Source organism: Euprymna scolopes, chromosome 30 (genome assembly GCF_053919585.1).
Source record: "Euprymna scolopes isolate OS-2025 chromosome 30, ASM5391958v1, whole genome shotgun sequence".
Taxonomy (NCBI): Eukaryota; Metazoa; Mollusca; class Cephalopoda; order Sepiida; family Sepiolidae; genus Euprymna; species Euprymna scolopes.
The window spans coordinates 7,132,838-7,158,250 of NC_136511.1; the positions used below are offsets into that span (position 1 = coordinate 7,132,838).

The 25,413-nt window shown below is 33.3% G+C and overlaps 2 protein-coding genes and 1 pseudogene across 4 annotated transcripts in view; 1 reads left to right on the top strand and 2 right to left on the bottom strand.

Moving 5' to 3' along the window:
* LOC145254646 (protocadherin Fat 4-like) overlaps nucleotides 1–25,413 on the bottom strand; it is a 1,852,201-nt gene that overhangs the window by 44,369 nt on the left and 1,782,419 nt on the right. For all 3 annotated transcript variants that reach the window (XM_080113277.1, XM_080113278.1, XM_080113279.1), the window contains 6 exons: nucleotides 24,480–24,631; nucleotides 22,199–22,391; nucleotides 18,284–18,504; nucleotides 12,620–12,844; nucleotides 6,599–6,725; nucleotides 2,267–2,403 (listed from right to left, as the gene is read on the bottom strand). In XM_080113277.1, the coding sequence (XP_079969403.1) occupies nucleotides 2,267–2,403; nucleotides 6,599–6,725; nucleotides 12,620–12,844; nucleotides 18,284–18,504; nucleotides 22,199–22,391; nucleotides 24,480–24,631 (1,055 nt within the window). The remainder of the gene's footprint in view (nucleotides 1–2,266; nucleotides 2,404–6,598; nucleotides 6,726–12,619; nucleotides 12,845–18,283; nucleotides 18,505–22,198; nucleotides 22,392–24,479; nucleotides 24,632–25,413) is intronic.
* Nucleotides 359–572, top strand: LOC145255041 (U2 spliceosomal RNA; annotated as a pseudogene).
* LOC145254647 (protein GVQW3-like) overlaps nucleotides 11,128–25,413 on the bottom strand; it is a 153,569-nt gene continuing 139,283 nt past the window's right edge. The window contains exon 2 of the mRNA XM_080113280.1: nucleotides 11,128–12,215. Within this exon, the coding sequence (XP_079969406.1) occupies nucleotides 11,647–12,204 (558 nt within the window). The 5' untranslated portion in view covers nucleotides 12,205–12,215 and the 3' untranslated portion in view covers nucleotides 11,128–11,646. The remainder of the gene's footprint in view (nucleotides 12,216–25,413) is intronic.

A 25,413-nucleotide genomic window follows, 5' to 3' on the forward strand; every position in this document is an offset into this window, starting at 1 on the left:
CCTCCCCAGATCTTATAGGGCCTTGTGCCTAAATTTGTTTTGTCTTTTGGAGATTTTACTTTTTTAAATTTTTAAATTTTATATTGAAATTTTTTTAATTGTAATTTTTTCTTTAAACGGAATAAATTAAATATGAAGATCAAAGTGTAGTATCTGTTCTGGCAGATACTGCAAACAAAGACCATATGTGGGGGCAGCCCCACATATAAGACCTTGGTCAATGTAGGGGCAACCCTTCATACCAATTGTCACTATCCAGCTCCCCTACTCCCCGGGGAGCTAGTCCCCATTTCCCCTTCACTCCTCACATTAAAAATCGGCCTTGTGCCTAATTTGCTTGGTGGGGGAGCAAATAAATACCCCTTTCTTGGCCTTTTGGCCAAGAGCAAAGTGTAGTATCTGTTCCGGCAGATACTGCACTTAAGATAATTTGCACCAGTCAATGGAGGGGAAACCCTATATACTGGGACAATTATTATTTTTGGTAACCAGAGTGACCCCTTTTAGGGGAGCTGGTTTTTACCTCACATTAAAAACGGCCTTGTGCCTAATTTGCTCAGTGGGGGAGCAAATAAATACCATCTGTTCTTACTACATGCTGTACTTATTGGTATATAAAGTGGGGGATCACTTTTCTGTATTAATTTAATGTAAAATGATCAACCACTTTACAACCAAAGTCATTCAAGTCATTCTCCAGATCATTCAAGTTGTTTTTGAAGGATTCCAGTTATTTTTTAAGCATTCAAGCCATTCTTAAGGTCATTCAATTCATCCTTAAGTTCATTAAAGTCATTCTAAGTCATTTAATTTTTATTTATTTGAGTCATTTCAGCCCATTTTTCGGTCATTTTAGTTTATCTTTAAGAATTTCATGTCAATCCTACATTCACGCATTCATTCATTAGACGTAGCACGCGACTAATGGCTATCGGCCTTGTTTCTTAATTAATTACTGTTTACTATCACTTACCTATATACTACACTTCCAATTTATATTCTCATATTCTTTCCTTCCTATTCTTGCATGCTTAATTCTTTCCTCATAGTTATATTTTCATATTTCAAAGTTATTTTTTTGTTCTTGCATTTTGTATCCCTATGATATTTCTTAATATAGACTTCCTTCATTTCCAATCTAAATGTTATTAAGCCAGTTTTTATCTATATTTTATATTTTGGATAATTCTGACGCTTCTCCTCTTCTGATGAGAAGCACTTACCTTCGAAATGCCATGGCCTAAAGAGGTTTTTCTCTCTTACCCTTTCCTTATTGATCTAATGATATAATAAAGTTGTGTGTCAATTTTGATTCCTCATCTTTTATTTAATATATTTAATTGCTCCTCTTAACAGTGTTGATCCCTCTCTATCTTGATAAGTTTGCTTTGTTGAAAATATATAATTTGATAATTTCATTTTATAATATATATATATATATATATATAAAGCAATCTTGCTCCTGTATATGTGGAATGGTCTCTACTCTGTCAATTTTTGGTCTACAGACTTGAAACTTGATATATAAAGAATTCGAACTAGTCCAACAAATTCGATTTGGTTTTTAGCCGGTAAAAATAACTGCTAAGGGGGTCAAAATTGAAAAAATTGGAACTTGGTAGGTGTAATTTGACTTAAAGTGCTCCTCTACACATGCGCAAATATATATTTATACATTCAAATCTGTTAATTTTTAAAGTTTTAATATCTGTCGTTAGTTCAGATGGCAGCAAATAACAATATAAAATTAAAAAAGTAAAATCTCCAAAAGACAAAACAAATGTTTTGGTTTCGATTCCAGCTGATGGAACCCAAATCATATATATTCTATATATATTATAGTACAATATAATAATCAATAAGGAATTGGCTCTATAATAATAAATCGATAAATCTGCATAAATTTAAATACATTTAGGAATGGTGTACAATATTTTTAGAAAATATGTTTTTAGATTTTAGGGGTTTGTTATTCAGATAGCATACTCAAGAACGGGCTGTACCAGGATTAGGGGACGGAAAACGTCTTCTTTTACGCTTAATAAAAAGAATCTCTGGAATTGGTAAAAAATACCTGCCTGGCTTTGCTGGTTATCTCAATTTAGATTGATGTGTTAGTTTGAATGAATTGTCCATAACTGTATCAATTTCAACAAAATGAAACAAAAAAAAAAAACCCTAAAAAATGTAGATTTTAGATGAGGGAGAGTACGTGCATGATGCAATAGACTTCAGCCCAAACCGTTTAACGTTTAGATTGTTTCACCTTTGCATTGTTTGTCTGCATCGAATATGTAATATTTTCACTTGATCCTTTGTCTCCATCAATCGCTGTGAATTGAAAGAGGGTACTTCCGACTGTTGTGTTCTCCGATATCGATAGTATCAATGGATCTGTTACACCTACAAAAAAATAAATAAAAAATGAAATAAAAAACAATTTTTAATTTTTTAGATGATGGCTGATTGTTTGTACTACTTGCTTTGATAAGACTATTGTTCTCATCTTGAGTTGTATTTGTGCAATGTTTCGGTCGATGTAGCCGTCGACCTTCATCAGGCATGTTGATCGCCATCTTGGAAAAGAAAGGAGAAAAGTTACTAGCTCCATAGATGGTTTTTTATTCTTAGAGTCGTTTTTGTTTTTTTGCCATGGTTTCGTATATGTGAAAAAAAAATTTTGGTTGACCAAGGGAGGTAACTCTAATAAAGTTTGACAGGGGATTATCTCCCTTTTACTTTTTAAAATTTCAATGGTAAAAGAGAAAATCCTGTCAAACTTTATTAGAGTTACTGCCCTTTGTCAACCAAGTTTTTTTTTTTTTCACACATATGAAACCACTGCAGAAAAAACAAGAATACGAAACCATCTATGAAGCCAGTAACTCTTTTCTGTGCCAAGATAGCGACCAACATGCCTGACGATGGTCGAAGGCTACAGCTACTGAAATGTTGCACAAATAAAACTCAAGATGAGAACAATAGTCTGATCCAAACATGTAATACATAAAATAAAAAAAATTCATTTTTTAATCAAACCTGAGTTAACATAGTATAAACCTATTAAAGTTAAAAAATAGCACTGATATAGACGAATGTAAGAATAAATTTGACAAATTAAAAGTTATTATAAAATAATGGATTTTGAAGGACATTATTGCAGCCTATCTGATGAAATGGAGTATGGAGAGAACTTGACTGGCTACTAGACACTATCATCGAATGTCTAGGGGGTTTGTCTCTGTACAGAGGTTTGTCAGGACAACCTGGCATGAGGATACCTATCTGTACAAATAAACCCGACTAAATCATAAAGTATTTTTTTCATAGGCATCACCACTGATCAAGGCCCAGGGACCACTCGAGGATAAGGGTTAAAGAGTGTACAGTAGTTAATTGGACAATACAGTAATCATTAGTAATGGGAATTCGGTAAATTTGTTAACTTAAGTGGAACGGCTCATCAAGAACTTCTTTGCATTGGACTTGAAGATAACCATACTGTAGTCAGCTGGAAAGCAGGCAAACGGAAGACAGTTCCACAGCTGTGCAGTTATAAGAAAGAAACTTTGTTCATGGAATCTATGTTTAGATAAAGAGTGGGGGAAATTATTGATAGTGTTTTCAGCTAGACGAGTGTTTTTCGTTAAAGTTTGGCGAGGGGGGACCATAGATTGGAGCTCAGACGAGCACTTACCATCACCTCAGTATGGTTAAACCACAGCGGCTTTTATGAAAGAATGCTGTACCTTCTCCAAGTGATGTTACCTTAAGTAACAGTGTGAAGTTGGATACTCCACCAGATTAGATGAATTCTCATCCTAAAATTCAGATCAAATGATCAATTGGGGAGAGGAAAATTATGGTCTTAACTTCTTTATAACTCAGTCTTTGAAAGCTAAATGGAATCTTCAAATCTCTATACAGCTCACATAGAGATTAAGTGTTAGCCCTAGGAAGGGGGCCCTCCTCCCCTTGATTTCTGAGAACTTCAACTGAAGTAAAATGTAACAAAGGATGAAATATTTGAGACACTTTGATTTGTATATTATAAATTCTGTGACGTCTATTTTGCCATCTTTGGCTCAACTCGACTGGGGTGAATCCCGCACCAGGGCAGGGAACCACTTTCTTTACCAGGCAGTGCCTCTGCTAATCTATCTAATTCTGAGGAATTTCATATGCATACATTCGTTATCACTTTTCACCCACATTAAAAAAATGTGATCATCGTATCAATAAAGACGTTGATTGATTCTTAATCTTATGTCACTAGGGTAAACAATTCAGACTATTCAAAAATCGAATTATCTTTCCTGACTATTAAAGGAGTACAATTTTTAAATAAATGCATTACAAAAAAATGTCATTCATTTTATTGGTTTTATTGAAGAATGTTTAGATTACCATTATTTTTATGGTAAAAATTCAGGGAATATTTATTGTTTTAAAAAGAATTAAATTGCTCAATGAAAACAAGAAATGTTCGATATATATATATATATATATATATATATATATATATAATATAAAGCTGAATGTCTCTCTGTATGTGTCTGGTCACGAATATGCTCCTATATCGTTGACTATTTTAAAAAACTGATTACATTTAATGATAGATGTATCGAGACACAGGAATGGGTATGTTTGATCTGGCAGAACGGTGTTTCGTTAAAATTGTGGGGTCTGCATTCGTGCCTAGTCCACAAAGTATGGAAATAAAAAATTAAAAAAAAAAAAACGTTTACAAGTGTTTTTGATATAGATGTACATAAGAATACTTTGATAAGTATGTTTTAACTTAAATAGGGATGGTATAATAAAATTTTGGGGTCTGCATTCGCGCCTGGCCTCCATAGAATGGAAATAGGTACAAACTTTAATAAAGACTTTTCATATCTATCTGCGTAAGTATACTTTGATAATTATGTTTCAGTTTGAAGAAATATGGTATATAAAAACCATGGGGGTGTTCGTTCGCACCTGACCTCCATAAAATGTAAATATATCACAAAGTTTAACAAGGTTTTTTGATATAGATCCACAGAATATTGTGATAAGTGTTTCAGTGTGAACAGGTATGGTATAATAAATTATGGGGTTTATCTATTTTATTTTTACTTTCATCATATTTTGCTTTGGTTTTGATACCCTCAAATTCAACCCAAATTTACAATCCTTCCTTTTCATGACCTATCATACTTTCATAAATCAGAGCCCATTTTCTGTAGGCTGTTTTTGAACCCAGTCAACGACGGGTACTTTTGCTAGTATATATATATATATATAGCTGATAATGACAATTATTTTTATAAAAGAAAGAGCAATTTTTTCCTTAATTATATGACAAACATTATTTCAAAAAAATATTATTAACAATAATTTATACAATTTGATGCAGAAATAGTACTGTGTAATTTCCAAGGGGTCCTGCTCATTGTAGATAAGTATCTATATATATATATATATATATATATATATATATATATATATATATATATATATATATAGATAGATAGATAGTTTTTTTTGTTTAATTTTTGAATAAAGAATACAGTTCAAATTGTGGATTTTCGATGTAGGCTCATCTCTGAAGAAAAATCATTAGCAAATTTTAGATCAAATTCGAAATAATATTGTTATTTAGCATATAACAAAGAAAATATATTTAAAAATTATTTGCATCTTTTTAGGGAAGTGTATTCTTTATTCAAACAATAAATTTCTGTTCTGAAAAATGTTTTTCTGAATGAAATTTAAACGAAAAAACTATAAATTCCATTTGTTCTATCAAGTATATTGAGCTATTCTAGTTTTGGCTGGGATTGTCTTATAATATTACCTCCTAAAATATATTTTGTAAGACTCGATACTGCATGATTTATTAATCTGTGCTCCTATTCACCTTCGGATTCTGATTATGACAGATACACACACATACAGTGTGTGATTCGCCATTTTCTAAACAAAATTTACAACAGCTGAAGAGTCAAGAAAGTAAGATTATTGTTGATGTGAAGAGTGAAGAGTCATTTCAACAGCTAACACATAGAATGTTTCTAATATCATTCATAGGACACAAGTTAGGTTTTTCTTTTCATAATATATATATATATATATATATATGTTGTCATCCACATGCAGTGCTGTTTTGTTGTATCACACCTCATCAGTGCAGCTAGACTAGCACCTTTCCCTAGTCGGGGATTGAACCTACAACCATCACGTTGATAATCTCAGCAAACGCCCATTTAAATAAACATTCGCCCATCGCTTTTACAGTGCTCGTTTTATAAACATCTAAGTAGCGAGTGAAATACATTTACGACAGTGTTCTACCCAAAGAGAAGGGTTTAAAAATATATATATAGGGGAGGGTGCCACTTTTTCCTTGGATTATTTCATTGTATGATGTTAAGTGTTTGAACAAGGCTTGAACTCCAAGTTCTTAATCCATTAGCAAAAACTCTAAGCACTATACCAAATAGTGAACGTTCGTTATTACAAACTGAACTCTTACACTCACCCGCCTCTCTTGTTAATTGTGACAGTTTAACTGATTCACGGTATTAAGAATAATTGTAGTCGCATTACATACCAATGAAGTATGGCTGGTAAAAATTTGTATTGTTTGAGATCATCTTGATACGAATGTAAATTTCATCTTTGACGTCTTGCTTTGTTGCCTTCTCAAGGGCGGCGACATTACGTGCTCTGTAGGAAAGCTGCAAGTAAAATGAAGTAAGAAAATTAAAAAAAAAATCATATTGTCAATATGGCGTCAGAAATGCTGTTAAGGTTGAACAGTAAATTTCCTATTTGTGTGTCATGTGTTGTAAAGTGAAATTCATAAACATACAAGATGTGGCATCTTAATTGTAAAACTCTGTGGAGCGTCTGGGCGTCATTGTTTGCTTGAATCTTGTATTATGATACAGTCGTATTCTTGTCTGTCTGTTTGTTCACAATTTAATCAACAAGGGTTTTATCACTCAATGAGGAACTCCTCCCTGGACTTTAGCCATCTAACTGTGTCTTGAGCTATTCACTGCCATGTATGACCCATGTGCTGTATCAGGTCTTCCCTCCATCTAGTTATCATTTATTCCCGATTTCCATAAAAACACAATTATGGGGTGGTGATCTATAGATTTTAGTTTACTGGTAGTTTCAAATCAATAAATAAATACTAGTGGGACCTGTGGAAATTCCACAGGGGACTCATTCCTATGTAATATATTGATGTTGGCATTCTGTGGATGTACAGCATAAATGGAGACACTCTGATATTATTGTACCTATTTACTATGCCTCCCCACGGGACAGAATTAGACACCAGGGTCGTTTTTTAACGTGGAGAAAAGGTACAAAAATAAAAATTGTCTCAGTCGTGAAGGATTTCTCCTCCACCGAAAGAGAACAAGAAATAGAAGTGCAGCATCTGAAGAACAGATACTACACTTTGATCTTGTCCCGAAGGCTGTAGCTCTTTTGTTAAAACTGCAAAAGTACTTATCTAAACTAGCAGGGACGCTCGGCGTAGCCCAGTCATAAAGTATGTTTAAATATCAATAAGGGTTTTATCACTCAATGAGGAACCCCTCCCTGGACTTTAGCAATCTATCTCTGTCTCGGGTTATCCGCTGCTATTTGGGACCCATGTGTTTTATCAGGTCGTCCCTCCATCTCATTCTTGATCTTCCCTTTGGCCTCTTATGTTCAGGAGGCATCCATTACGTTGTCCTGATGGACCATCTGTTGTCATGTTGTCTGGCTATGTGCTCGGCCCATCTGTGTTTTCATGTTCTGATGACAGTATTGATGTCAATAACTCTTGTTTGTTGGCGGATCCAGATGTTTGTCTTTCTGTTTTGTAGAGGGATGCCTAACATTATCATTATCTGACAGAAACTAGGCCATTTCAGTGGCCTTTTTGCTGTTGGACTGATGCAAAATGTTCTGTGTAGCCAAACAAGGTTCACCCTTCCAAGCCTTGCCTCCCAGGTTTCAAGAGAAGCAAGATTATCGCTTGTTGCCTAAGGCACTCTCACCAGGGAATGCCGAAGGGGCTACTCAGAGATATTTTTGCAGGTCTGAAGTGCTCCTTTTCTTAGAGTATTGACCTATACTATGCATTCAAAAGAAATCTACATTTAATGAATCTCCTAATTTGCATATTACATTAAATAAAATCTTTTTTAATAATTAGCTCGATTTTATTGCTTGTTGTAATAGAATCATTTTAATTGTTCTATTTAGAAATATTATTTAAAGTTAATTTATTTAATTTATTTTCAGTTTAATTTATATTTAATTAATTTTCAATTATTAATAGCTAGCAACAGTTGTGTTTAAAACCGGAAGTAAGCTTATTTATTTAAGCTATAAGAGTTATTTCCCATTTAATCTATGAAAATTACTTTGCGTTTGATTTTCATAAACCAAAATGGATGAGTTTTATGCTTCCCTAAATCTAACATTGTCAATTTTTTGTAACAGGTTAGGATATTCAGCGTGTCTTATGTAGTATTTGACTGGTCCCTCCACCTGTCAATATGTTTTGACCAGGCAAAGCCTAGTGTATGAAGCTAGCTCTACACAGGAATATTAGATATGTTTTTCAATAATTTTTTTTAAACTTAAAAATATGACAATATATACAATTAAAATCGAAATGTAAACAAAATAAAATAATCAAACTGACAGTAAATTATCAGCCAACCACTGAAGTTAAATACTTTCATCTCAAACTACTCATTTTAAATTCAATCTGATAAAAAAAAGGATTTTTTTTTAAACATATCAACTTTCCCTCTTCTCTTCAAATCAGGGTTCAAACCGTTTTTTTTTTATGTTAGAAAAAAATGCTTTAGAAATGGGAGTGATTCTGTAAAAATATCCTCGGTTGGAAACGGGAGTGGTTCTACAAAATTACAGTAAAATATGTGTTAAGTCGAAGTAAAATTTTGTCAGAAGAAACAGAACCAAGTTTTTTTTTTTAATAGGAATTTGTAAGTTTTAGAAGCCAATACAACACAGAATTATTTGTTAAATAAAGATTAATTTATTCAAAATCAACTTAGTTTCGATGATATAACATCATCTTCAGGCACAGAAACAGCTTGCGTTTTTTTCTTTTGCTTTTCTTGTGGCATGGTGTCACTGAAAACAGTAACGTTTTCAACAGAGACTTTCATTTCAAATGTTCTAATCAGAAAAAAAAAAACCCAACTGTTTCTATGCCTGAAAATGATATCATATCGTCAAAACTAAGTTGATTTTACACAAATATTTATAAAAAAAAAGGCAATTCTGCATTATATTGGCTTCTTAAACTTTCAATTTAAATTTATACAATGAGAAAAAGAAATCTCTAATTTATTTTTTAAGTAATTAAATATGTTTAAAATTATTTCAGAACAATCTATATATCTATTAAAGTGAATTGTCTGTGTGTGTACATTTCCCTTCCAAACTACTTTGTCAATTTTCAGACTACAAACTTGAGATTTGACATAACGGGTATTGAGATTTAAGAAAAATTTTATAATTTGTTTTCGGCCAGAAATTTGGCTGTCAAGGGGTCAAAGTTCAACGATTTGACCTTTGAAAACTCTACCAAACTCCTCCGCCAATTTTGAGTCTAAACACTTGAAATTTTAGATGTAGGTTACTTGGACACGGATCAAACTTTTTAATTTGATTTGAGCCGCAAAAAATAAATCTTAAGGGGTCAAAATTGGTGTCAAAGTTAAAAAAAATTTGGTCTGAACATTTGAAATTTTACATGAAGAATATTCAGACATACAGCAAGCTTTTTAATCAGTTTTGGGGCGAAAATATGGCTGCCAAGATGTCAAAGTTGAAAGAGTTGACCTTTGCAGACGCTACCAAACGTTTTTGCCAATTTTGGGTCTAAACACTTTAAATTTTAGATATAGGTTGCCTGGACATGAGTCAAACTTTTAATATACATATATACCTATGCACATAAAGTTATGAACAGTACATAGGGCCCGAGCAAAGCTGGTCTGAACTGCTAGTAATAAAAATGTCTATTTTGGGGTCTGCAGTTTAATACTACAATTTATTAAGGTGTAACCGTTTCAGTTTCATAGAGGTCCACTCAAAGATGCATTACATCAGAAACCTTCAATAAACAAATATAAACTGTTTTAGCCGGCCAAAGTCTCATAAAAGAATGGTGCGACTTTTAGTTTCAGAAGAGATAGTTTGAAAATATACCAGTATGGAGACCCGACGTTGCCTGGGATTGATTAATGATCAATGGATGTTTCATTACAAAGAAATGGCAAAAAAATGAAACAATTGCCAAAACAAACTCTTTCAACTTATGCCTATGCTTAAAAAAACCCCTACTAGATCCCAGAAAATCACATAAAGAAGTAGTCTTATCACGTATCCAGATGGGAAACACAATTATAACTCACTCCTTCATAATAAAAAGCGAAGAATCCTCCAAATGTATACCATGTCACGAACCTTATATGTGAAACACTTTTTACTTGACCGCTATGATCTCACACAAATTCGTCAACACTACTACAAGGCTACAAACGTAAAAGAACTCTTGGATAAAGAAAATCCTAAAACCATTTTAAATTTCCTAAAAAGAGAACATCTTTACCATCTATAATATAAATCTCACCTATCTGTTTAAATGTATGTTTTTATGTCTCAGAAAAACTTTCAACGGAGGTGACGGATTTTCACGAAATCAGTATCATTTTTAAGCTTGACCCTTCGGACGACAAATATCGAAAAATTGGCCAAAAACAGTGATTCCTTCACCCTCAACTGGGCACTTTTCTACAGGAGGGGGTCGCTTTTTTCGCCGATATTTTCAAAAGTTATCCCCTCTTTTCGAATGACTAGCCTTAATTTAAACATTCGTCACTTACGGTTTGGCGATGGATGCAACAGCTAACACGTCATGTTTTTTTCCACTTTCTTTTCCTCCTTCACGGTACAGGTTCGAGCCTGCCTGCCTGCCTACTACCACATTTTCCTTTCTTTTTTGCTCAACCAACACCCTTACAGACACCTCCACTTTCTTTTCTGCCTTCATGTCACGGGTTCGAGCCTACCTACTTACTACAATTTTTTTTTTTTTTTTTTTGCTCAACACACACCTACGAGGGGCGTGCAATAAGTAATGCCCCTGACCCACTTCCGATAGCAGTAGAGCAACGAAACTTGGCACAGTTATTAGTCTTTCTCTACATAGGAACCACCCAGCGTTATGCATTTCTCCCATCGTTTGATGCAGCTCTGGAGACCGTTTTTTAGAACACCCCAGGTTCATCTTCCAACCACGACGTGACTTCAGAAATCATCTGGGAAACGCTTTCCTTTCAAAAACAACTTCATGGCTGGGAAGAGGTGAAAGTCAGAGGGTGCAAGGTCAGGAGAGTAGGGAGGGTGGGGAGATTTCATAACCATATGCCCGTGCTTCTGATCTGGCGACATGCGAGTTGTGGACCGGAGCATTGTCCTGCAGGAGGAGGGTATGTTTGCTGATCTTGTCCCACCTCTTGATTTTGATAGCTTCCCTTAATTTCCTCAAAAGTGAAGCATAATAGGATCCTGTAATTGTGGTACACTTTGCCAGGAAATCTGTCATCATTATTCTGTCCTGGTCCCAGATGACTGTGAGCATGACCTTGCCAGCTTCTTTGGAGGTGGTGAGTTCAAGTGCTTCCACTGCATTGACTGGGCTTTGGTCTCTGGATCATAGTGATGGACCCAGGTTTTATCCTGTGTAATCAGTCTTTTGAAAAACTTTGACTCATCTTCTTGGCACATTTCCAAATTCATCCTCGAGCACTCTATGCCTTCTCGCTTCTGGAATGGTGTAAGCAACCTGGGAATCCATCTGGCAGACACCTTATGCACATGCAAATGGTCATGAATGATAGTTTCCACAGACCCTGTACTAATCTTGACATCTTGGGCTATTTGGACAGATGCCTCATCAATGGCAAAAGGGGGGGTGCGACCAGGTCTGGGAGCTGTTTCCACAGACTTCCGGCCATGTTTGAATTCACGATGCCAGCGTTTTACAAGGTCATATGATGGAGCATTATCACCATAAGTTTCTTTCATTTCATCAAAAGTCTCCTGTGGTGTGCGTCCTTTCAAATACAAAAACCGGATCACTGCTCGACATTCAACAGGCTCCATTTCACACTTGACTCAGTTCAAACACCTGTAAAACAGAAACCACAATTAGTTCAGAGCTGTAATTTGCCACATAACCCGTACAGGAATAAATCATTGCACATGCAAAATTTCAGCTAGATGAGACAAATGGAAGTGGGTCAGGGGCATTACTTATTGCACGCCCCTCGTACAAACACCCAGACTAGTAAAATATAAATGCCATCAAATAACAAACTATATCAAAACATTGGCCGAATGTACCCAGCAAAAATCAACTCCGAAAGTATCTAAAAATTTCAATCTTATATACAGCATTAAATGACCAAAAAAAGGTTGATATGCTGGTTAAACAAACAAACATCAAAACCCCCATCATTGTGATAGAAAAATTTAAAAAATTTCCAATACTGACTGGTGAAAACATTAAGAAACCTACCAAAGCCACACTGAAGTTCTCTGGCTTCCATTTGTTTGTTGGCAAAGGTTTGTTGATTATCAATTTTCGTAAATCTTTGGAAAGTGAAAAGATTTCATGGAAAAGTTCTGTCATTTCCGGATTTTCGTTGGGAATAAATTGGATATCATACTTCACTTTTGCATTTCGCCCGGTGTCAATGTCCACAGCTTGTGGTAGACGCCATCTTCGATTACCTTGGGTATTCTGAAAAAAAAAAAAAAAAAAAAAAAAAATGAATGAATAAAACAAATTTTGAGAAATTATTCTTTTATGAACAATGCCAATCAAATGAAATCAAGGCAATACCTATAACAGGCCTAGCAGTCATGCATATGGGTTCAAAGATTAGATAGCAGGTATGTGAGAACCTGGATTATTATTAAACGATCTTTACTCGTCTATGCAGAGTTTTAAAAATAAATTTTCTTGAATTTTATGGTTAAGAAGATAAAACATTTATTAAATATTTTTCAGACATTTTAAAAATATAAACTATTACTTCTTTATACCGATATTAAGTTGTCATCACAGATACATTGTTTTTTTTTTTTAATGTTAACATATCTAATATTTTTAACTAGCAAACTGGGGAGGGGGGGCGCACTCGGCTTTGCCCAGTCGTGAAATACGTTTAACTATGATATTTTAATTTGTTTGGATTTCATATATATTATTATAGAGTTGTGATTTCAAAAGGAAAACAAAAAAACAGAAGTATTTGGGTGCCATCAGCTAGAATTGAAACTGAAAGCAAAGCTGGTGACGTCACCACTGTACCAACGTGACACACACATAAACTGATTAAAAATAAACTAAGATGAATGTACAAAATGTGTAACGATTTTTAAAATTTTGATCCATTTTTGACCCTTTAAAAATTATTTTAGCCGGCTAAAGACCCATAAAAGAATGGTTCATTTGAGGCCCCCAGTGTCACTCTGCAACTTTTCGTTTCGGGGGAGATAAAGTTTGAAAATGTGGAGACAGACAGCCTTTTATATATTAGATTTTACAAAATTTTATATGTTTATATTAGCGTGGAGACCCGACGTTGTTCGGGATTGAATAATGATCAATGGGTGTTTCACATTCTCATATTTTTATCGTCATCGAAATCGCTCATTTCTCAATCACATCGATTGATTGCCTGCTCTAGTTGGGGACACATCACGGTGCACCAGGAGAAAGCTTTACATGCCTCTCCACAATGACTTAATCCGCAATACATTGTAGTCTACATTGCACTGTAGAGAACCTACCGTCGATTTTATAAAATTATTATTTTTATATATAATGGCTTGAATTAAAATTAACAGGATGATCCTTGTTAAAATCTATTTAGTAAAACAGAGAACCGACGTTGCCTGGGATTGAATGAGGCTCAACAAATATTACACACTTCCAATATCATTGTCATCAAAATTGGTGAAATCAGCCCCCCCCCCTTTTTTTTTTTAAATCAAACAATTGATTACCTACTCTAATCGGGAACTCATCGCAGTGCACTGGGAGAAAGCTTCACATGCTTATCTTCATACATCGTAGTCTACATTGCACTGTAAAGAACCTTCTGTTGATTTTATAAAATTATTTTTTGTATATAATTTAAGTTTAAAATGAAAATTCAAGTATCCTGATGCAGTTGTGCTCAAAACATTTCGAACGTTCCCCTGTCATATCATAGAACCTACTGTTGATTTTATATGTTTGCTTTCTATATATCTGCTTGCTTTCGGCTTGTGTAGTAATAAAATTTCTCAAATGCACTTGTGGTGTTAACTTTGGTCGAAATCACCTGTTCTTTCTTGCATCAGATTATTCCGATTATAGATACTTATTGAAGATATTCTGATACAAAAACACTGCCAGGCACATAATGTACCTTCGTGTGAAATTTTATTAAAAACTGGCTCAGCCATTTTCAAGTCTATAGGGAAAGAACACGCAAAGTTCCTTTGATATAATAGTAGAGATTTTTTTATGTGTGTTTATGAACAAGTGCATTATTTGTTTAAGAAATAACCGAAGAATTATAGCAAAAAAAAAAAAAAAAAAAAAAAATATGTCTAGTATGAGATTTGAACCCTGATAGGTGGCAGAAAATGTTGGAACTGAATGAAGGTGAACGCTTTATCCACATAGCCATGAATCAAAATATTTTCTCCTTTTAAATTAAACTGTTTTTAAACTGAGTTTAGTGTATGGATACTAACTTAAAATTCTGCTTTATCTTATTATATAGATATAAATTAGTTTGAGTTAGTTTATAAGTTAGTTTTAAAAAAAACATAGATATCACATTTCAAATTCTTATTAAAGTAAAGTAAAAATGTATTTGAACATTTATCAAATATTTTTATCCATTTTTAATCAAAAATAATTTTCTTATTATTATGAAAATCATAATTCGTTCAATAAAAAATGTTTTTTCTTTATTTTTTAATCAAAAATAATTTTCTCATTGGCATGCAAATCAATATTCGTTCATTTAAAATTCAATATTTTTTCTTTATTTTTAATGAAAAATATTTTTCTCATTGGTATGAAAATCATAATTCGTTCATTTAAAATTCAATATTTTTTCTTTATTTTTAATGAAAAATATTTTTCTCATTGGTATGAAAATCATAATTCGTTCATTTAAAATTCAATAAAAATTTTTTTATTTCTTTATTTTTATCCTTTACCAACTTGTAAGTTCAAATTACCACAATATTTGTTCCATATCTAGATTATTGGAAATTTTAGTGCTACTTCGTTATTAAAGCGAAAATTGAATTTCAAGTAAAACCAATGGTATCTACTTAATTACCATGTCAAAATCAGTAACATATCCAAAAATAATAAAGTAGAAAATTAATTATTAATAAAAATAAATTTCGAAGTAAATTGTAAATAAGCGGCATGACGCCAGGGGAAATAACTGCAGCCTGTCTTAATTAATTGTCTGAATTAATGGTTGATATCAATAAATAATGATTCGTCAAAGTATATGGTTTATGTAATAATTGTAACATGACAGTTAAGTAGATAACATTGTCTTTTAGTGGAAATTCAATTTTGTGAGTTTCGATTTTCGCTCTGATTTATTATCAGAAGCACTGAAAAATCAACACAGGTTTTAAAATTATATTTTGTTTAGTTCTTCCAAATGATTTTTCAATCCAAGAAAATGTTAAATGATTTCAAAACATTTTCTCAATTGTTTCACATTTCAATTCATTTCTTTAAAATAATTTAGTGATGGATTTTAGTGAAGCAACTGGCCCTGACGGCATTCCAGTTATAGTGCTGAAAAAGCTCCAACCAGAACTTGCCCCCATACTTACAAAACTGTTTAAACGTTGCCTTAAGGAGAAGTGCTTCCCAACACCCTGGAAAACCTCATCAGTATGCCCTGTATTTAAGAATTCAAGTGAAAAGTCATCTCCCTCTCAGTACTGACCAATAAGTCTCCTGTGTGTCATGAGTAAGTTGTTGGAATCCATATTAAACAAAGAAATAGTCAACAGCCTCAGTAGAAACAACCTTCTTACTGACATGCAATATGGTTTCCGCTTCACAAGATCTACAGCAGATGTGCTAACGGTTATATCTCATAGGATTAGTGAATCTCTTGACAAAGGCTTCCTTTCTAGGGCAATTGCTCTTGATATATCGAAGGCCTTCGATAAGGTATGGCATAAGGGCCTACTTTACAAGATTTCCAGCTACGGTATCACTGGAAATGTTTTCTCAATCATTAAATCATTTCTCTCCGATAGGTTCATAAGAGTAGTGGTTGATGGGCAGAAATCAGAGGCCCACAGTATTAATGCTGGAGTCCCTCAGGGGGCCATTCTGGGCCCAACTCTCTTCCTGATCTACATCAATGATCTCCCAAAACACATACTTAAATCACTCGTTGACATCTATGCTGATGACACAACCATCTATGGCAACACATCAAAGGCCGTAAATGACAAGGTTCTCTCTAATTCCCTCTCTTCTGATCTTGAGCACGTGGTACAGTGGGGGAAGAGGTGGCTGGTTACTTTAATGCATCCAAAACCAAGCTTCTATCTTTACATCATCAACGCTCTGATCCCCATCTGGCATCAATTGAAATGGATGGCTCTTGTCTTGGGGAGGCTCCATGTTTTGACAAGCTTCTGGGTTTGACCGTTACTCCTGATCTGAAATGGAACACGTACATCAGGTCTGTTGCCCAGGACGCTGGGAAAATGGTGGGATCCTCCTACCGCTCCAGAAAATATCTCACTACTGATGCAATTCTCTCTCTGTATAAAAGCCAAGTACGTCCAAGGATGGAATACTGCTGTCACATTTGGGCAGGAGCTGCTAAAACAGCCTATCCTGCCTTGACAAAGTACAAAATAGACTTTGTAGCTTAGTAGGGGATGTCCTTTTCTCTTCCCTGCAGCCTCTCTCCCACAGAAGAGATGTTGCGAGCCTGTCTTTGTTTTATCGTTATTTCCATGGCAAGTGCTCGTCTGAGCTCCAATCTCTCATCCCCCCTCGCCAATCTTTCATGAGAAACACCCGTCTAGCTGAAATTACTGTCAATAATTTTCCCCACTCTTTATCTGTGCCTAAATCCAAGCGTAAATTCCATGAGCAGAGCTTCTTTTTCAGAAGTGCATGACTGTGGAACTCTCTTCTGTTTGCCTGTTTCCCCACCTGACTACAACTTGGATGTCTTCAAATCCAATATAAACAAATTCCTGACAAACCGCCCTCTTAAGTAAGACACTTTATCAAATCTCCAATACTAATGATTACTACAGTACTATCTCATTGATTACTGTACACGCAATAACCCTTATCACTGAGTGGCCTCCGGCCCTTGATAAGTGGTGACCTCCATGTAAAAAAAAAAAAAAAAAAGTTGACATAAAACGTATTGATAATCGTCTTAGCTGAAATAATTACAATTATTATTTGATTTTGGTTGACTTTTTTTTTTATCATTTTGTTTTCATTTTGAGCAATTTGTATTGTATTTTTTATATTTTTGGGGATTTATTTTTTTAAATGTTGGATGACTTTTTTATTTTAAAAATTTTGGATGATTTGTTTTATTTTATTTTTGAAATTTTGGGAGATTTATTTTTTAAAAATTCTGGATGATTTCTATTTTTTTTAAATCTTGAATTTACTCTTAAATTTTAAAATTTTGGATGAATTATTTTCAAAATTTTGAGCAATTTATTTATTTTTAAATTTGATTACTTACAATGATTTATCATGAAAATTATAATTTGGAATCTTGGGTGATTCGTTTGATTTATTTTATTTTCAAAATCTTGGATGATTAATTTTTTAAATTTTGGATGATTTATTTTAAAAAATCTTGGGTGATTTTTTATTTTTAAAATCTTGGATGATTTATTGTATTTAAAAAAAAATTTATTTTTTAATTTTAAAATCTTCAGTGATTTATTTTATTTTTAAAATCTTGGGTGATTTGTTTCATTTTAAAAATCTTGAGCGATTTATTTTATTTTCAAAATCCTGGATGATTTTTTTTATTTTTGAAATTTTGGATGATTTATTTAAAAAATATCGGATGACTTAAAAAAAAAACAACAAAAAACAAATAATGGATGATTTTTTAAAAAGAATTTTCGATGATTTACTTACTTGTGGTATTTCAATAACATACGTTGTGTTGTAGCCAGCAAAGTTTGGCATATTGTCGTTAATGTCAGTAATGTTAATAAGCAATATGGTTGACCCTGTTTTAGGTGGAAGGCCATTATCCACGGCATAAATGGTCAATGATGCCTGTGAGAGATTTAGGCTGTCTCTGTCAATTTTCTTGTTTAGGTGGATCCAACTCGATGAAGAAATACTGAAGTAATCTGAAAAACCAAGAAAATATCATCAAACAGAACCGGGTACAAAAAAGAAAAAAAAACCCTTTTAACTTAATAGCTCCTGCACTGGCTGCAAAACTCCAGCTTCTCTTGCGTTGCAGAAGTGTTACATTCTTGTACTAGTTTTACAAGTACTACAAAGAAATGTGCTATGCTGAACCTGTAGCAGCAGGAACAAATATACTCATGGCTTAAGATTTTGAATGTTTTGTTTTGTAACCTCAATGTTGATTGGTTGTAGCAGTCAACTTCATTTCTGGCTTGTCCAATCAGAGGCTAGCTCTCAAGCCAGCTGACCATGGGACTGAGTTTATAAAAGGTTAATCACATGGCAATTTTTTTTCTTCCTGGCTCTTGGACTGAAGAACTCTCCATATGGTGTGGACCAATCCCCATCTACTTTCCACACAACCCCTTTGGGCCCGGAGTTCAATTAAGATGAGAAGACAAAGAATCCACCATGGCTACTGCCAAACGATACCTTCAACCGCACATATACGAAGTCTTCTTCTCACACAGGTTTGTCTAATCTCTTGTCCCCGTCCATACATGGACACTAACTGCAACACACATCCAGAAACTCTCTCTTTCACCTGGCCTGTCTAATTTTTCATGAACATCTCTACACAGGAGCAAATATCAAGGTCTCATGTAAATGCTGCTGTGAAACCTGACATAGTTATATGGAATAAGTCAGAGAGAGTTGCAACCTTGGTTGAAGTGAGTGTCCCTAATGATGGAGATTTGAACAGAGCTGAAAGGGAGAAACAGACCAAATATCAAGGTCTCATGTATGATATGAAAAGAAACTGGAATCTTCGGGAGATATCAATCATACCAGTTATTATAGGTGCCACATGGCTTATGAAGAAGAACCTGAAGTCCTACCTAACTAATATTCCTGGTGAACCAAGTGCAAAAGAGATCCAGACAATTGCACTTAAGGGAACAACGAGGATACTAAAAAGAGCTCTGGGTTGGTTTCAATAAAAAGCAGGGCAATGTTGGCAGCTTGTTTGGCTGCCCCATACCCAGCATTACAATCTTCAAAGGAAGAAAATTTTAAAAAATTAAAAAAACAAACTCTTCCTAATATTAAAGCTCCCTTTTTTTTTTTACAAATCATATAACTGAAAATAATCAATAAAGTTGTTCTAAAATGATAGAGAGAAACACTTGTCTTCATATCTACAAGCTCCTCAACATAAATAACTTAGACTCAATTAACAGCAAAATCATACCCCTTCTCTGTAAATGTCCCTAGATACCACAAGATTTTCTACTCTAATGACATTTTTCCTCTTACTGCTTATCTTTGAAATTCCATTCCTGTTTCCACGACATGCAGAAATTTAAATGTAATGTAAACATTCTGCAGCCCAACTCTCCACCAAGGTTGTCTCTATTTTAGTAGCTCTATGCACTTCTGTGGCGATATACAGTATAACCCCGAGATACGGTGGCCCTAGAATACTGTTTTTTCAGGTTACAATGTGGAATACAATGTTCTTTTTTTTTTTTTGCCTCTTATTACGGTATTTGCACTGCCTTACAGTGTTTGTTGATTGTATACATGAGTATTATATACCGTACTGTATTTTATTACTAATTTTTAATACCGTATCCCGGGGTTCTAGAGTACTTTGTTTGAGAGTAGACAAAAGTAAAAAAGGGGACAAGTTGAATGAAATTTCACTAAAATTCACCAAGTTTTGCAACTGGTTTATAATAGCTGTGGCTGTAGTGTGTTAGGGTTGTTTCTTTTCTTCATCTTTTTAACAGTAGTTGTATGTTTTCCTTTCTCCCTCTCTTGAAAAGCCATCATATATATATATATATAGTCATAGTTTAATACAGGCTGACTAAATAACAACGGCACACAATTTGTGTGGAGATATTTTTCTCTTTTTTTTTTTTAATTTTTTTGTTAAATTTTTTTTTTTTTAATTTTTTTTGTTAAATTTTTTTTTTTTTTTTTTTTTTTTGTTAAATTTTTTTTTTTTTTAATTTTTTTTGTTAAATTTTTTTTTTTTTTTTAATTTTTTTTAAATTTTTTTTGTTAAATTTTTTTTTTTTTTAAATTCGCCGTTAGAATGCTGGGAATAATAATCCAAAATCATAACCATTAGCTCATCATCTACATATTATTATCCGTATTCGCTTCGGCCGTTATCATGATGTGCACCCCTAAAAAAGGAAAATGGAATATGTTCCAAATAAACCTTGTCACCCCTTAAAAGAAAAGTGGAATATTCAACAACAACAACAAAAAATGGTGTTGCTTTTAATGCAAAGCTAATAAAAATGATTTGTTATCCTTGGCCTTCGGGCCAAGATCAAAGTGTAGTATCTGTCTTCAGATGCTACATTTTAATTTCATGTCGTTATTATTAATATGACTTATTTGAAAGAAAATGGCATTCGGAAATTATGTAAAAACAATTTTTGTTTTACCCAATTATTTGTAAACTACTTCCATAAAAAATATTTAATAGAAGTTCAGCTAAACCAAAGAATGGCCGCTTTTTAAATCGGGATATCTGGACCTTGAAATAGACTTCCAAGGGAGGTAATAAATGTGCCACAAACAACAATTCAAGGTGAATTTGGACAAATGCTGGACTATTGTATCCTCTTCTGTGTAAATTTCTACAATCCTTTCTCTACATGGCAATTGGAGTATGATTGTTTTATTTTTTGTTATCAAAAATGAAAGATGTTTATCACAAAGATAGGTGATGCCTATTGACCTTAGTCTTGAGAAAATTGAAGCTTCAGTTGGGAGGAAAACAGTCAGCAGGAAGAGTCATCTACAAGCCTGCAGTTCTTAGAAAACTGTATTACAATGAGGTATTAAAACAGAATTGATGGCGACCACTAGATCAGTGAGTCAAACAAGCTGGAACAAATAGCAAGAGAGAGGTTACCGAGAAGAAGAAAGGGTAGGGGGTGGGCGACCAATCAAATCACAGATACTTTTCTGCACCTTATCAAGAACCTTCAAATGGAATAGAGATTCATCAGTCCAAATATGACAGCAATACTCCATACATGGTCTGGTGGATTGTCGCAACTGATGAAATGATGCAAGTGTTATACGATTAATGCAAAGATAAGAGATGCCTATTGACTTTGGTCTAGAAAAGGCGAAGGTTATGGGTGGGAGGAAAACAATTAGCTGGAAGAGAGTTCCACATGCCTGCAGTTTTTGGAAAACAACTACTGAAGTAGGAAGTTGTATTACAATGATGTATACAAACAGAAAATTGATGAAGACCACTCGACCAACAAGTCAAACGAGCTGGAACAAAGGAAGCCGGGAATAAATAAGACATTTCTGAAGAATACCATACTATAATAGTATTAATAAAAAAGACTGAGACTAGCAACATCACGTTTGTGATGGAGAGGTTGCAGAGAAAAAGAAAAAGTGGGGGGAACCAATCAAATTGCAAATTCGCTTTTGCACCTTATCAAGGACACTCAAATGGAACAGAGATTCACCAGCCCAAATATTATTATTCAAAATATTCCATACGGTTTTCTAACCTAATCCTAAACCTTATCCTAACCTAACTTACAGGCAGCCACTTAGACTTAAGGTTATTTCTTTACTTGATGACTCGTGATCTGTTCAAGCGTTATCATAGGAAACATAAAAAACAAAAACAAGTCTTACCAGTCCAGTTGATGGAGTTGTCGTTGGATGGTGAACTGATTAGATGATAAGCAATTTTGTCATCAGGGTCCTCATCACTGGCTTTAAGTTGTATCAGTTTATGAATGATTTTCTCCTCCGTGACATTAGCACGGAATATGTCTGAAGTAAATTTTGGTGCATGCTGGTTCAATTGGATCACTTCGATGTGCACCTGAAAGAGAAAATATAATAGTGTATTTGTTGTATTACTGACTAGCATTTCAGCCCGGCGTTGCCCGGGTGTTGAGCAAAAAAAAAAAAAGAAAAAAAAGCGGTCAATTTTTTTACCCTTGACCCCTATTATGACCCCTTAACATTTATTGTTTGGGGCTCAAATAAAATTATTAAGTTAGATCAATGTCCAAGGAAGCTATATCTAAAATTTAAAGTGTTTAGACCCAAAATTGGTGGAGGAGTTTGGTAAAGTTCTCAAAGGTCAAATCGTTGAACTTTGACTCCTTAACAGCCAAATTTCTGGCCGAAAACCCATCACACAGATTTTCCCAAATCTCAGTACCCTGTATATCAAATTTCGAGTCTGTAGACTTAAAATTAAGTTATTGCATAGGAAAATGTACACACACAGGCACACACGTTCACTAATATATATTGAAATAACAATAACTCAATTTTATGGTAATACTAGACTACCAGTTACCCGTTAAGGCTAGCTATGGAATAGTGAATATACTAATTATGGCAAAAATATGCGCGTTTGCAAGTACAACAATGTCCACCACTTTTACCATAAAAATTTACATTGCTTAATATCCGGAAACTACTTATTTGCAGAAAATTTAATGCAGTAGTCATTTTCAGCATACGTAAAAATATTTAAAAGTCGTCATTTTAAAGGAAAATGTTAAAATGAAAACCAAGTAAAAATTTACCAAAACTTCTATTTTTATATTTGCTTTAAAAAAATTACATTATATAGTGTTGGTCATCCGAACCTTAAAATTTGTCTGATGTCACTTCTGCCGAATAGCTTTGCAAACAAAAACGTGCGACTCTTGACGAAAGCGCTTATCACAAGTCAACGGCTTTGTTTTTGTAATGTCAAACGTTTTTTTTTTTTTTTTTTTTTTAGTGTCAAACGTTTTGCGTTTGTTTTAGCTTCTCAAATTGTAGCATGAAAAAATGAATTTAAAAAGTTTTAAATTGTTAAAAATGAAAATTTTTTTTTTTTTAATTAAAAGAGTCGTAGTAAAAACTTTGGTGGCATTTCCTGAAGAATCTCAGATTGGATTCGAATTGTTGTTTCTTTTAAATAATTGTTTGAAAACGATTCCAATTTGTAATGAAAGTTTATAACATTAGGTAAAAATGGAATACCATCTAAAAAATAAAGTTTTAAAAGGCAAGTCTTCAGTTGGTCCTCTGAAGCATTTTTACCTAATGTTATAAACTTTGCTTTTTTTTTTGTAACTGTTTGATAACGATTCCAATGTGCAATGAAAAATACAATTTAAATTCGTAAAATGCTTAAAAAGCAAATAAAAGCAAAAGGGATTTAGTTTTGTTTTTATTTGCATATTTAAAACGTGAAAAATTTATCGATTAAAAAAAAAAAAGCATTCATGGCTTTGTTTTCATGTAATTATACATGCGCAGAATTTTTCAAACCAAACGGACGGTTTAAACGCCCAAGCAAGCTGATCTGAGTTTTATAATTATATAGACATGAATGATAATACAGCATAATTCACGTTGACACACTGGTTCCCATTAGATCACCAAACTTAAGCAACTTTGAGCCTGGTCAGTACTAAAATAGGTGACCATTTGGGAATTCCAAGTACTATGCATGCTCTCCGCTTATCTCAACATTGTTTCCAGTTGTCTTAGGATTCTCCTTGTCACTAAACTCGAACAGTGCCGATTCAGGAGAGATGTGGTTGGAGATTGCGCAACCCTTGCTTCATAATTACACACGCAGCTACTCTTACAGGGGGTATCCATTGTCTTTCGAAACTGAATGGAGACTTTCATGCTTTCACATAGGAGTGATAAGTGAAAAACTTTTTAAAAAATTATTGGTTTTTATTTTTGATAATCAATAAACAAACTTTAAAAAGTATGGGTAAAAAGTTTTGAAATCGTTCTTGATAATAAATTTCTGATGCCAAAAGAGTTATAAAAACACCCAGGTGTATCCCATATTTAGAAATGTTATAATTCTGAAGGTCTTAATTAAATGCCCCCCCCCCCCGGTCGTCATTTTGTTCCCAGATAAAGTATACAGAAAAGAAATGCTTACCTTTGCAATGTCACTCAAAGCATCAGGGTAACCACCATCTTTGGCTTCCACAAATAACATCCGAGATCCGGACAGGCGATCTTGGAATGCTATTTTGGTTGTGAGAAGTCCAGTTTTCGGATCCAGTGCAAATTCCTCAAATGGATCCCCTCCTAATTTTTTTAAATTGTTAAAACAAAGAAACAATAACAATTGTTAAATATGTAATAAAAAATTTTGTAAATAAATAAAATTGTTAAAGAAACAATAACAATTGTTAAATACGTAAAAAAAAATTGTTAATAAATAATTTTGTAAATAAATAAAATTGTTAAAGAAACAATAACAATTGTTAAATACGTAAAAAAAAATTGTTAATAAATAATTTTGTAAATAAATAAAATTGTTAAAGAAACAATAACAATTGTTAAATACGTAAAAAAAAATTGTTAATAAATAATTTTGTAAATAAATAAAATTGTTAAAGAAACAATAACAATTGTTAAATACGTAAAAAAAAATTGTTAATAAATAATTTTGTAAATAAATAAAATTGTTAAAGAAACAATAACAATTGTTAAATACGTAAAAAAAAATTGTTAATAAATAATTTTGTAAATAAATAAAATTGTTAAAGAAACAATAACAATTGTTAAATACGTAAAAAAAAATTGTTAATAAATAATTTTGTAAATAAATAAAATTGTTAAAACAAACAAACAATAATAATAATAAACAAATAATGATAATAATGATGATGATGGAAAGATTTTTGAGGTAGAACACCATTCAGACCTCCACTGGAAAGTCACAAAGAATACTGGAATCCTGAAGAGGTTTACTGTCATTGAAATTCCAGAGAAATTCAGCAACCATTATCAATGAGAACTTAATGTTAAACTACTGTTGAGAGAACGTAAAGTCATTTGCAACAGTGATTGAAAAAAAAAAAAAA